The sequence below is a fragment of the Lepidochelys kempii genome, chromosome 24 (genome assembly GCF_965140265.1).
Source record: "Lepidochelys kempii isolate rLepKem1 chromosome 24, rLepKem1.hap2, whole genome shotgun sequence".
NCBI lineage: Eukaryota > Metazoa > Chordata > Testudines > Cheloniidae > Lepidochelys > Lepidochelys kempii.
Window position 1 is genome coordinate 9,209,576 of NC_133279.1, and position 13,196 is coordinate 9,222,771.

General features: G+C 44.1%; 1 protein-coding gene and 1 non-coding gene across 4 annotated transcripts in view; one reads left to right on the forward strand and one right to left on the reverse strand.

Moving 5' to 3' along the window:
- Nucleotides 1–13,196, forward strand: part of DEDD (death effector domain containing) — a 39,670-nt gene that overhangs the window by 22,077 nt on the left and 4,397 nt on the right. For 2 of the 3 annotated variants that reach the window (XM_073323243.1, XM_073323242.1), the window contains exons 3-4: nt 7,448–7,555; nt 10,562–10,708. In XM_073323243.1, the coding sequence (XP_073179344.1) occupies nt 7,448–7,555; nt 10,562–10,708 (255 nt within the window). The remainder of the gene's footprint in view (nt 1–7,447; nt 7,556–10,561; nt 10,709–13,196) is intronic. The other variant, XM_073323244.1, reaches the window with a different exon arrangement.
- LOC140903014 (5S ribosomal RNA) lies at nt 4,014–4,132 on the reverse strand. The gene has a single exon (XR_012156141.1). It is a non-coding gene; the product is annotated as a 5S ribosomal RNA (ribosomal RNA).

Consider the following 13,196-nt stretch of genomic DNA (forward strand, 5'->3'; position numbering starts at 1 on the left):
TTCTCAAAGCTTGGTATAATTAATTACATTTTTGTTCACCAGCACAACACTGTATCTATGCACATTTATTTAAGCAGTTATATAGCTTAACATAAACTTATTCAGATTCATAATTTTTGTTTTATTGTTAGAAAACAGTGAAGCATTTCTTGTTTACTAGATTAACTTTTTTTTTACTGATTGTTGAGCTGCATTTGGAGGGAAATTGGAACAGAATTAAAAACACACAAAACTAGCATTTTAAAATTATTGGTTGAATTAAATTATCTTAAATGTGCTGTATACATAAGAACTTATCAAGCATTTACCATTTAAAATTGATTTATTAAACAAAGGAAATTTTTATATTTAGTGAATCGAACTGATTGATTGTTTTTGGTCGACATATCCTGCAATGTTTTAGAACTAGTAGACCGTATCCTCTCACACCTCATTTTTATTTATAGGTTGGAAGAGGGCAACATGCTTTTTTATTAAAACTTACAATCAGTTTCTTACTTTGAAAGAACTAACTATTGAACTGAACTGGTTGAATAAACTGGAATGAAGGAAATAGAAGAGGCTGCTGCTGTTGACAAAAGCTGCTTTAGCACTTCAGCGAACTCTATTTCCAGATACTCAGCCCATGATTTCCAGATCTTGAGCCTGTGATTTCCACCAGTTCAGGGGTTTGACTTTCTTTGGCAGCATATGTGTACTGCTTGAATATTATTTTTATTTAATTTAAATGATTTAGTAGATTAAAATAAGTTTAGGTCTTAACAAAGGATGTCATAATTTAAATTTATTTAATCTGAATTTTAAAAATCAGAATTTTTCATCAATTTTTATTGAGTCTCCAGGTTGTTTTCACTGGCATAAGAGGATAGTAACTATGCTCAATGATTGCACTCTGATCTTGCGTAATAGCAGTTTCCTGCCAGACTCCTTTAATACAATTTTGAAACTGGCTGGAATCAAATGCCTAGACCAGTGGTTCTCAAACTGTGGGGCATGGAGGAATGTTCATGGGGGAATGCAGTGGGGCCCAGGCCAGTGCCCCCATGGGGAGCAGGAAAGGGAGTGCCATACTTCCAGCCCTGCTGTGCCCACAGGCCCAGTTCCACCCCCAGTCTAGCTCTGTCCCCAGACCTGTTCTGCCCCCAGCTCCACCTTCAGCCCAAGCTTCGCTGCTGAGGAAGCCTTGGCTGTGCATTAATGTGTGAAGGAAGGAGGCAATAGATTCCATTAATAGTAAGGGGGGGGGCGGTGCGCAACTGGAAAGTTTATGTACCACTGACCCCATACTCATGTGATCTTACTATGTTTCAGTCCACTGCTGCATGATTCATAGATTCCAAGGCCAGAAGGCACCATTATGATGATCTAATCTGACCTCCTACCTAACACAGGTCAGACAACTTCCCCAAAATAATTTCTAGAGCAGATATGTTAGAAAATACATCCAGTCTTGATTTAAAAATTGTCAGTGATGGAGAATCCCACTACAGTCTTGGTAAGTTGTTCCAGTTGTTAATTACTCTTACCATTAAAAATGTATACCTTATTTCTAGTCTGAATTTGTCTAGCTTCAGTTCCCACACACTGGATTGTATTATACCTTCTTCTGCTAGACTGAAGAGCCATTATTAAATATTTGTTCCCCATGTAGGTACTTATAAACTATAATCAAGTCACCCTGTAACCTTCTCTTTGGTAAACTAAATAGGTTGAGTTCCTGGAGTCTGTCACTATATATGATAGGCTTTCTAGTCCTTTAATCATTCTCATGGCTCTTCTCTGAACCGTCTCCGGTTATTCAACATTCTTCTTGAGTTGTAGGCACCAGAACTAGGCACACTATTCTAGTGCCAAATACAGAGGGAACATAGCCTTTCTGCTTCTACTTGAGATTCCATCGTTTGTCTCCCAGGGTCTCATTAAGTCTTTTGGCCAGTCTCTCACTAGTAGCTCATGTTCAGCTCATTATCCACCATGACCCCAAATCTTTCAGTCACTGCTTCTCAGGGAGAGTCCCCGACCCTGTAAATACGGCCAATACATTCTTTGTTCCTAGACGTATACGCATACATATAGCATATTAAAATGCATACCCTTTGTGCCCATTTATTCAGTGATCTGAAGAGAAATAAGAAAGAGTTCTGCGATTGTTGAGCATACTTAAGTCTTTCATCTGAGATTTCAGGTTGTAATGTGGATAAGCCAGATGGGTGGCCAAGTCTGAACTCTGTGGGTAGCCTGGAATATACTGGGTCAAGAGACAGAGGGAACACAACTACTAAGTATCTTTAAAAGCAAGTAATAGATTTAGAAATTAATACAAAATTTGGTCAGCAAATGTAGGGAGCGTAAGTCAAGGATGAAAGGTTCATTCAGCTGGACACCTGTGAGAATAGACTGCACTGTTCTATACATATTGCTTTCTGGGCAATACGCACCTGCAAGTGAAGGATAACTGTATCATGCCCTGAAGCAAGGAAAACTTGGATTAGTGATTCCTTGCGAATGTAAGACTGGAACCTGGGTGAGAGTTAAAGTTATCAACAGATTGCTCAGGCAATTAGGCTATAAGGAGGCCTTTGGGATGTTTGACCACTGGGAGGCATTCATGGACAGAGGACAGTTCTTAAGGGATGGACTCCACCTGAACAGGGAGGGAAATATACTTCTGGGATGAGGTGGGCACAACTCATTAAAAGAGCTTTAAACTAGGAACTCAGAGAAGACTGCTGGGAGATGCTCATGTAATCTCCACGCCTGATTTTAACATTGAGAGGGAGGAAAATCAAGTAAGAGAAGCTATATTAATGAAGAAAGGAACAGCCGTGGGTAGGAGAATGGACATTAAGAGGAAGGATAGATAGGCGATACTGGCAGTGGAATGACTGTACCCAGTTAGGCGAGGAATTTGGGCGAAACCAAGCAGCAACCACTAAGATGTTTGTAAACCAATGCAAGGAGCCTGGTAACAAAATGGAGAAATTAGAACTACTGGTGCAGGAAGTGAAACCAGATTTATAGGGATAAGAGAGACATGGTAGAATAGTCGTCATGACTGGGACACAGGTATTGAAGAGTGTATGATGTTCCGGAAAGACAGAAATAAAGGCAAAGATGGTGGAGTAGCACTGTATGTTAATGTTGAGGTAGACTGTAAAGAAATGAGAAGTGATGGAATGGATAAGACAGTCTGTTTGGGCCAAAACCACTTTGGGGAAGAAAACGTCTAGAAGTTCCCCTGATATAGTGGTTGGGGTGTGTTACAGACCACCAGGATCCAATTTGGATCTGGATAGAGACCTCTTTAATGTTGATACTGAAATAAATACTATGGGGAATTGTGTGATTATGTGAGACTAACTTCCCAGCTATAGATTGGAGGACAAATGTTACTAATAATAGTAGGGCCCAGATTTTCCTGGACATGATAGCTGACAGATTTGTTCACCAAATATTTGTTGAACAAACGAGAGGTGATGCCATTTTAGATTTGGTATTGGTGAGTAGTGAGGACCTCCTAGAAGAACTGATTGTAGAGGACGACCTTGGTTAGAGTGATCATGAGTTAATTCAGCTTAAACTAAAGGGAAGGGTACACAAAAATAAATCTAAAACAAGGGTCCTTGATTTCAAAAGAGCTAATTTAAATTAATTAGTGGGGAAGTGGACTGGATTGAAGAACTCGGGGATCTCAATGTGGAGGAGGCTTGGCGTTACTTTGTCAAAGTTGCAGAAGCTATCTAAAGTCTGGATCCCAGGCAAGGGGAAAAAATTCATAGGGAAGGGTTGCAGACCAAGTTGGATGAGCAAGAATCTGACAGGTTATTAATCATAGAGTATCAGGGTTGGAAGGGACCTCAGGAGATCATCTAGTCCAACCCCCTGCTCAAAGCAGGACCAATCCCCAACTTTTGCGCCAGATCCCTAAATGGCCCCCTCAAGGATTGAACTCACAACTGTGGGTTTAGCAAGCCAATGCTCAAACCACTGAGCTATCCCTCCCCCTCAAGAAAAGCCTACAGCACCCAGTATTCCCAGGAGGTCTCCCATCCAAGTACTAACCAGGCCCGACCCTGCTTAGCTTCCGAGATCAGATGAGATCGTGCATGTTCAGGATGGTATGGCCATAGAGAAAACAGAAAGCTTTCCTCGCTGGTTCCTCCCATCTTCCATTTCTTGTAGGCTGTCTCTTGGAGTCAGAAAGTATAGAGATAAAGGGAGAACTGCCAAAAGCCAAGCAGAGCTGGACCTTGAATAAAAACCAATAGTTAAAGGTTTTGTAGCCATATAAATAAGAAAACACAGGAAGAAGTGGGACCACTAAGCACTGATGATGGGGTGGAGATTAAAGATAATCTAGGCATGACCCAACATCTAAACAAATATGTTGCCTCTGTTTTTAATGAGGCTAATTAAGAGCTTAGGGGTAGTGGCAGGGTGGCTAATGGCAACAAGGATATGGAGCTAGAAATTACCATATCCGAGGTGGAAGTCAAACTCAAACATCTTAATGGGACTAAATCGGGGGGCCTGGATAATCTCCACCCAAGAATATTAAAGGAACTGGCACATGAAACTGCAAGCCCAATAGCAAGGATTTTTAATGAATCTGTAAACTCAGGGGGCATACCCTATGACTGGAGAATTGCTAATATATTCCCTATTTTCAAGAAAGGGGGGGAAAGTGATCATAGAATATCAGGGTTGGAAGGGACCTCAGGAGGTCATCTAGTCCAACTCCCTGCTCAAAGCAGGACCAGAAACTACAGGCCTGTCAGTTTGACCTCAATTGTATGGAGGGTCTTGGAACAAATTTTGAAAGAGAAAGTAGTTAAGGACATGGATGTGAACAGTAATTGGGATAAAATACAACATGGTTTTACAGAAGGTAGATTGTGCTAGAACAACCTGATCTCTTCCTTTGAGAAGTTAAGTGTGTTTTTTTTTTTTTTTTTTTTTAAGACAAAGGAAATGTAGTAGATCTAATCTATTTGGATTTCAGTGAGGCATTTCATACAGTTCCATGTGGGAAATTATTAGTTTAATTTGGAGAAGATGGTGATTAGTATGAGCATGGAAAGGTGGATAAGGAACTTGTTAAAGGGATGACTATAGTGTGTCATACTGAAAAGTGAACTGTCAGGCTGGTGGAAGGTTACTAGTGGAGTTCCTCAGGGATCGGTCTTGGGACCTATCTTATTTAACATTTTTATTACTGACCTTGGCACAAAAAGTGGGTGTGTGCTAATAAAATTTGTGGATGACACACAAAGTTGGGAGGTATGGCCAATGTGGAGGAGGACTGGATTATTGTACAAGAAGATCTGGGTGACCTTGTAAACTGGAGTAATAGAAATGGGATGAAATTTAATAGTGCCAAGTGTGAGGTCATGCACTTAGGGACTAACAACAAGAATTTTTGCTATAAGCTGGGGATTTATCAGTTGGAAGCAACAGAGGAGGAGAAGGACCTGGGTGTATTGGTTGATCACAGGATGATTATGAGCCATCAGTGTGATGCAGCTGTGAAAAAAGGTTAATGCAGTCCTAGGATGCATCGGGTGAGGTATTTCCAATAGAGACAGGGAATGTTAATGTTATACAAGGCGCTGGCGAGACCTCATCTGGAATACTCTGTGCAATTCTAGTCTCCTGTGTTTAAGAAGGATGAATTGAAACTGGAACGGGGCAGAGAAGGGCTGCTAGGATGATGCAAGGAATGGAAAACCTACCTTATGAGAGGAGACTCAAAGAGCTTGACTTGTTTAGCCTAACCAAAAGAAGGCTGAGGGGAGATGTGATTGCTCTCTCTAAATGCATCAGCAGGATGAATACCAGGGAGGAAGAGGGAGTTATGTAAGGTAAGCACCAGTGTGGACACAAGAACAAGTGACTATAAATTGATCATCAACAAGTTTAGCTCAAAATTAGGATCCAAGGAGTGAAGTTCTGAAACAGCCTTCCAAGGGGAGCAGTGGGGGACAAAAAACCTAACTGGCTTCAAGATTGAACTTGATAAGTTTATGGAGGGGATGGTGTAATGGAACTGCCTATGATGACACGCGGCTCATCAGTGACTGCCAGTTGCAAAAATCCCCAATGGCCAGAAATGGGACACTCTGAGTTACTACAGAGAATTCTTTCCCAGGTATCTGCCTTGGAGGTCTTGCCCACATGCTCAGGGTCTAACTGATCGCCATGTTTGGGATCAGGGAGGAATTTTCCCCCAGGTCAGATTTGCCAAGACCCGGGGGTGGGGTGTGGGGGGTTGCCTTCCTCTGCAGCATGGGGCACAGGTCACTTGTGGGTTTAAACTAATGTAAATGGTGGATTCTGTGTAACTTGAAGTCTTAAACCATGATTTGAGGACTTCAGTCACTCAGTCAGAGGTTAGGGGTCTATTTCATGAGTGGGTGAGGTTTGTGGTCTGCGATGTGCAGGAGAACAGACTAGATGATCACGATTGGTCCCTTCTGACCTTAAAGTCTGAGTTTGAGTGCGTCACTGGTTGAAGCCTTGCACAGGGCTAGGTCATCTGCATACCTTACGATCCTGCTTTTACTCAGACACTGCATTGCCTGGTTACGGTTGTTAACTTTCTAACAAAGGGTTGTGTGTATGCGTGTGTGACCTGTAACGCCCAGTTAAGTCTGACCAATCATTAGGCCCTCCAGCTTCTAATGAGTTGAGATGATGTAAGTAATAGTGGTAGTAAATCCAAATAGAAGTGTTTCTGTAAGTTCTGTTTTATAAAGTCATTGGTATGCTCTCACGTTTTGAGTATTTTGTTTTAAAATATGTCCAGCCAAAGGGATCTTAAAGAACAATTAATAGTTCTACACGCTGCAGTTCTTGATGTGCTGTTTAATTTGAAAATGGGTCGTGCCGCTTTTTGTTAGGTTATGTCTATCATTTTGCAAACTTAATTAAGTTTGGGAATAAATATTAGATCATCACTGTTAGGGCTAGAAAAATCTTCTTGTCCCTGGGATCCAAGCAATCAACTTTTTTAGAATCTAAGGTTTAATTAAAAAAAAAAAATCTAGCCTTTACGGTTGGGAAGAAAACCATTCAAAATGTGAATGAGCGCAGAGCCATGTTCCTGAGACTGCTGCTTATAGATTTCTCAAGCAGCAAAGTGAAACTGACAACAGTTCCCTTGCTGCTCTTCAGAACCCAGTGGGCAACAGTGAAAGTGACGAGAATGATGTTAAATTTCATTCTCGTCAAGGCAGTCTCTGCATTGGAGCTCTTGCCCCTGGACCTCCTTTGTGTGAACCCTTCCTTCACCCTGAAAAATCTTTCATGTTGGCCTCTGGCAGGTAGATGTCAAATTTTTCACACCCTGATTTTGAACAGTTCCCTCTGCCTTCATGTTAGTGTCTGCTAGATCAGCAATGGTCTCCTCTGCCCTCCTTTTAAAAAAATACATTTTCCTCTTTTCCAGTGTGCCCAGACCTTGTGGACAAGTACCTAGAAGAGACGTCCATTCGTTACGTGATGCCCCGAGCTCACAGCGACGCAGAGCATGGTCTCGCCCCCCCCCACAAATCAGGTCAGAGTTTGGTACTGCTGCCTCATACCAGGGTTTCACTGGAATCCTTGGTCGTAAGCAGCTGGGATCTCCTGAGACTTATGCATCATTGTGTTGCAGGTTAAATGTGGATTATTGGAACTGTCCTTTTTCCCCTTTGATCTCCTTGTCTGCAACCCTTTACTTCCATGGCACTAAACTCTTAACATATTGAAACTGATGCATATTACACCCTGTTTAGGGGTGCTCTAGTTGAACCAGAAGTTTTGGGCAGGAATTGCTGAGGGAAATTCTCTGGCCTGTGTTATGCAGAGGTTGGATTAGGCGATCGTAACTGTCCCTTTTGGGTTTAAAATCTATGAATTTATAAATGTTTGTAAAGCCAACTGAGACCTTCCAATGAAGGCCCTAGAAAGGGAAAGTACTACTTAGCAGCAAAAAGAACAGGAGGACTTGTGGCACCTTAGAGACTAACCAATTTATTTGAGCATGAGCTTTCGTGAGCTACAGCTCAAGCTGGAGTCCTGGGCTCCCAAACTGTGGTCCCAGGTTGTCCCAAATGCTCATTTTTTTCCTGGAAAAGTTCAAGTCTGTAATTTCTGGCTCAGAAATGTCACTTGTAACAAGTCCAGCTCACAGCTGTGATTTCAAGCGTTGTTCAGGGTGAGAGTTAACTTTTCAGTTTGTAGAACACGCTCAATGGAAAAGGTTCACGAACTTTTAAAGTGAGGTTCTTTCCATGGCAAACGGAGTGTTTTCTTCAGCGGGCTGTTGGAGGCACCCACTACACTGTGAAAGACTTCTGCTCAGACATAGCCCTGTGTATCCCAACACAGTTTAGGGTGGAAAAATATTATGACCAAATCTCTACTTCTAAAATCAAAATATATTGTTACCCTCCGAAGAGGACCCAGTGTGACTCCATGTCGCTCCTCTGTGATTCCAGACTAAATGTGCCCTATTAAGTTAGGGAGGGGGGAAAAACTTCTAACTGCTGGTATTCCAAACTCCTCTTGGAATCTGAAAATCAAGCTGCTGCTGCTTCTGACCTTGTCCAGCAATTATGATTCTGCATTTGGCCGTGCTCAGCAATCCCAAAGGATGAGCCAGAGTATGAATTCTAATTCTTTGGGTTTTGATTAAATGAACATTAAGGGCAAAACCATCCTTACTATTGTACTTTGCTATAGTTGCTTAAAATTAGCAATATAACTCTGACACACACAGGGAATGAGGTAGCAGTGTTTTTACATAGACATTTTCAAAAAGAACACACATACAAGCGCTCCTTGGGTTCCGGAGCGTGTTATTCCTCTGACTATAGATTTTAGGCCAAAATATGCTCTAACCCTGCATAGGAACAATAAAGCAACTCCTTGTAGATAGGCTGCATCCAAAATGCACTTGCTTGCTGATGTACTGGAGCCTGCCACTAGAGGGTGCTTGTGACACTTCAAGCCAGTAAGTGAGCTGTAGCTCACGAAAGCTCATGCTCAAATAAATTGGTTAGTCTCTAAGGTGCCACTAGTCCTCCTTTTCTTTTTGCGAACACAACTAAAGGCTCTCATTCATTGAATCAGTGCAGAAATGATATTGAAACAGATTAAAAGGCTCTCGGTGATGAATGAAATCCCAGCAGGCGTAAAACTGAATTTAAGGAGCGTCATTTCCTTCTGGAGGCTTATGTCAAAATTATCAAATGTTGCTTGGCAGGTGTCTAACTTTAAGCTCTGGGGCTGAAATTTTCAAAGGTAACTCTCCGAGCATGCTCCACCCAAACACCTCAGTGGGGGGTTAACTGCAATAACAGCCATGCATTGAATTCAGTGAGCAAAGTCTTAGCCTCAGACACCCAGGCCTGTCTCTGAAATCCTGTGTCATTTTGTTCCAGAGCAGCAGGTTGCTGTGGTATGTGCCGCCGCCCTCGATGAGCCAGAATTATTTTTCTTGTCCCATTGTGCTTGCTAATGTCTGCCTCTGCAGCCATCCCAGCCTGTGCTGTGATCTTGTGGGAGCTTGCAGACTCTGCAGGCTTGGGAGAGTGATGTTAAATGTTCAGAAGGGGTGCTTTTCCCTCAGTGGGTCATGCGCCCCAACATGCTCTGAGAAGCACTGTGCTGCTGGAGGAGTTTCTTTTGCATGAGGTGCCAAACTGCAGTCCTGACCATATGGGGCCATTAAATATGTTCTAGCACTGTTGGTAAGAGCTGGAGTGTTAACCTGGCCAAATGCCATATGTTCTGCTTCATTAAATTCCTCCCTGTAGTTTGAATTGGGGATAACATGGGAGCAGAAGTGAAGAAAGCTCTGGTGAGCAGTGTTGTGAGCTGTTAAACCGCTACCATGCCCCACCCAAGAGGCAGCTGCATTTAAGTTGTGGTTAAAAGTGATCGTGGACAGTAAATTAGACTAGTGTTTGCATTGTAATATTTGACCAAAAAAGATGAGTGCAACTTTGGGCAGCATGAGCACAGGTATCACTAAGCAAGAAAGTGACCATCCATCTCTCTGGCTCAGTTCTCTCTGTCTTTGGGTATTGGTGCCGTGTTTCCAGAAAGACGGAGAGAGACTGGGGAGAGTTAAGAGAAGAGCAGCAAAATCATCTGGGAGGTGGAGGGTTTGGCTGGATGGGGGCGACGAGGAGGAGATGGAGTGAAAGCACTGGGCAAGGCTGGGGCTTTCGTCTGCTGATCTTTAGAGGCTGTACACAGCAAGGAGGGTGAGGAATTCTCTAGACTGCTGCAGGGGTCAGGGCTAACTGAACAGCCTCCCTACTGTAAGGAACTTCCAGACTGATGGGATGTTGACCACCTTCCCAAAGGAGAGGCTGCAGTCCCCATCACTGGAGACCTACAAAACTTCCCACAGCAAGTGCTCTGCCATGGCTGGGGAAGGAATACATGGGAGCCGAGAGGCTTCATCTGTCTTTACTTGGTGTGATATTGTTCTCCCTTGGAGAAGTGATGTGATCCTGGGCTCTATCTACGCTTCCCTTTCTAACCCCTGGCTCCTCTTTCTCTGCATTAGTGCCTCCCCATCACCCTGTGGTCTGCCGCTCCTCCACTGGACCTCCAATCTGTACCAAGAGGCCTGGCCGTGGGAGAGCCCTCCTCAGTAGCCAGCATAAGAGGAGGAAGTCAATGACACCGGATCCTAAAGAGAAACAGACTTGTGGTAAGAACTTGTGAGGAGCCTAAGTTCCTGGAGGATAGGTCCATCAATGGCTAATACCCCAGATGGTCAGGGACACAACACCATATCCAGGTGTCCCTAACCTCCAACTGTCAGAAGCATCTAACGCTGGCCACTGTCCAAGACAGGACACTGGGCTAGATGGAACCCACTGTGGCCATCTTTCTGTTCTTATGCCTGTCTGTGGCTGTGGTGGGTTTGTGGGTTACGCACTGGGGTGCTGGGAGAAGCTTATTCTTCCTCCTTCCAGGGACAGGTTTTATTTTATATGGTCATCTTGCCTGGCTGGTAGAAAGATCTGCATCCCCACTTTACACAACTCTCCCAGCAAGGCTTAATGGTGGGGCAGGTTTGGAAGCAGAGTTCTATTATTTTTACTTTGCAGATAATATAAATTAATACTAAGTTCCGGGGGGATGGGGGTGGGGTTGGTGGCCAAATTGAACACCGTGCTGAGGTCTCTAAACATTTTTGGAGCATTTTGATGCCTGTATTTTCATCCACCAGCATCAGAACAGCCTGACAAAATTCTGCTTTGCCTCAGATCTGGTGTTCTGGCTCAGCCTGTTACAAGGTTAGCCACAAATTGGGATCTAGCCCAGCCTGGAACTGGTCAAAAGCTTTGTATTCTGATTTTGTTGATGGGGCAGAGGGGAGTAGCTTGGGGGCGGGAGAGAGGGTTGGGGTCTTTTCTCGGACTAGGGAGTTAAATTTTATTCCCCTCCTTGTGTGAAGGGTGGGGCTGGTTGATCTTGTACCTGAGCTTGATAGTTTGGCACCTGTCTTCCAAAGGCTGCATTAGAAGAAATTAAGGAAAATATCAATAGTCTGATTTAAACAACCCAAGCCCATTTTGTGTGTGCAGCTGGATCCTCAGCCTAGTTTGGCGGGAGGGCAAGGGGGGAATGAAACCTCTGACTATTGCCCCCTGCGCACGCCAGTTTAGGAGGAGAAAGAGAAAATCCAAAGAGTGAGTTTAGTAAAACTAAATATTTCAATGCAATTCCTAGACCAGAAAGAATCTGTTGTGCAGATGCTCACAATTCAAACCCTAGAGGTCACAGGCACCTTAAGGGTATTGGACATAATAGGAGGAGCAGTTACGTTGATCAGCAGCTTGAGGTTTTTAAACCTTCTGTCCTTGGAGGTTTTTAAAAACCGGTTACACAAACACCTGACAGGGCTGGTCTCCTTTACTTGACCCTGCCGCATTGTGCGGGGAGGGCCCAAATGACCTTTGGAGTTCCCCTCCAGCCCCCCCTTTCTAGGAGTCTCTAGCTGTCACAAGGGCTAGATTATTTTTTAAATAATACATTGGGACTAACATGACACTTGCCAACTGTCACTCTTAATTCTGCTTGTTGTTATATCCCTTTTACCCAGCGTACCCACAATGGGGTCCTGGTCTGGCTTGGAGCCTGTAGAAACTACTGGAATACAATAGAGATGGTGAACCTCCAGTTTCAGGTGGTGAATCTCTGCCTGTGCAAGAAATCAACGTTTGTATAATCCCGGCCCCCGCAAAAGGGTTTTTTAGTCCCGGTGTGAATGAGGAATCTTTCCAAGGGGTTGAGAAGCAGTTGAGGTCTTCATTGAGATGCTAAACGTTGTGTGATGGGAGTTGGGTACTTACAGCATGGTCAAGTTTGGAAGACTTGGCATCAGTAGACCCCGTTCTTTACTCTGCTTCGTCGTGGGGATGACACAGTCTCCTTGGAGATCAGTCAGTTGGGAGGGGCTCCTGGCCATGAGCTCTGTCGCTTCAGCTCTTCTCGAGGGGCTTGGAAAGGCTGCCTTTGGTTGTGACGGCAGGACTTAATTCCAAACTTTCCCATTGAAAGTGAGGTGCAAAAACCAGTCAGCTCCTTTGATCTCCTCCAGATGACCCTGAATGGCCTTCTCCTCTATTGCCTGCGCGGAGAGCGATCTTCTGCGATGAGTGAGATTGACTGATTGGTCTGACTTCCAGTTCACTGGTGCTGTGGCCTCTGGGCACATGATTTTTAAACGGCCCTCATGAGACAGCATTAATATCACCCCCACCTCCCAGCAGTGAGTCCAGCCTGGGGCTCTGAAGGCACTGGTGGGCAGATTGCCAAAAGGAGCTGGTTCCCCAGCCGGGGACCCTCTGCTATCTCCACTCTTCAAGCATGATCACCATCTAGGGACTGTCAGCAGAGTGACCTCTGCTGTTTGCAGCCATTAGTACTGCCTGGAGGAGAAGTGATCCCTAGGCCAGGTGGGTCCCACACCACCTGGGACTAGGTAGGTTAAATGTACACCTTCCATCACACTCTGAATCAAGGGAGAAGGTGGCAGAATTCCTGGAGCACAGGAGACTGTGTGGCCAGCGGGTGCCTCTAGATGGGAGCTTGTTGGGATAGTCCCACCTGGAGGTATTGACAGGGGAGGAGAGTGTGTGGCCTCTTAGCCACCCACAGATAAACCTGTTCGAGCCACCACTACTACC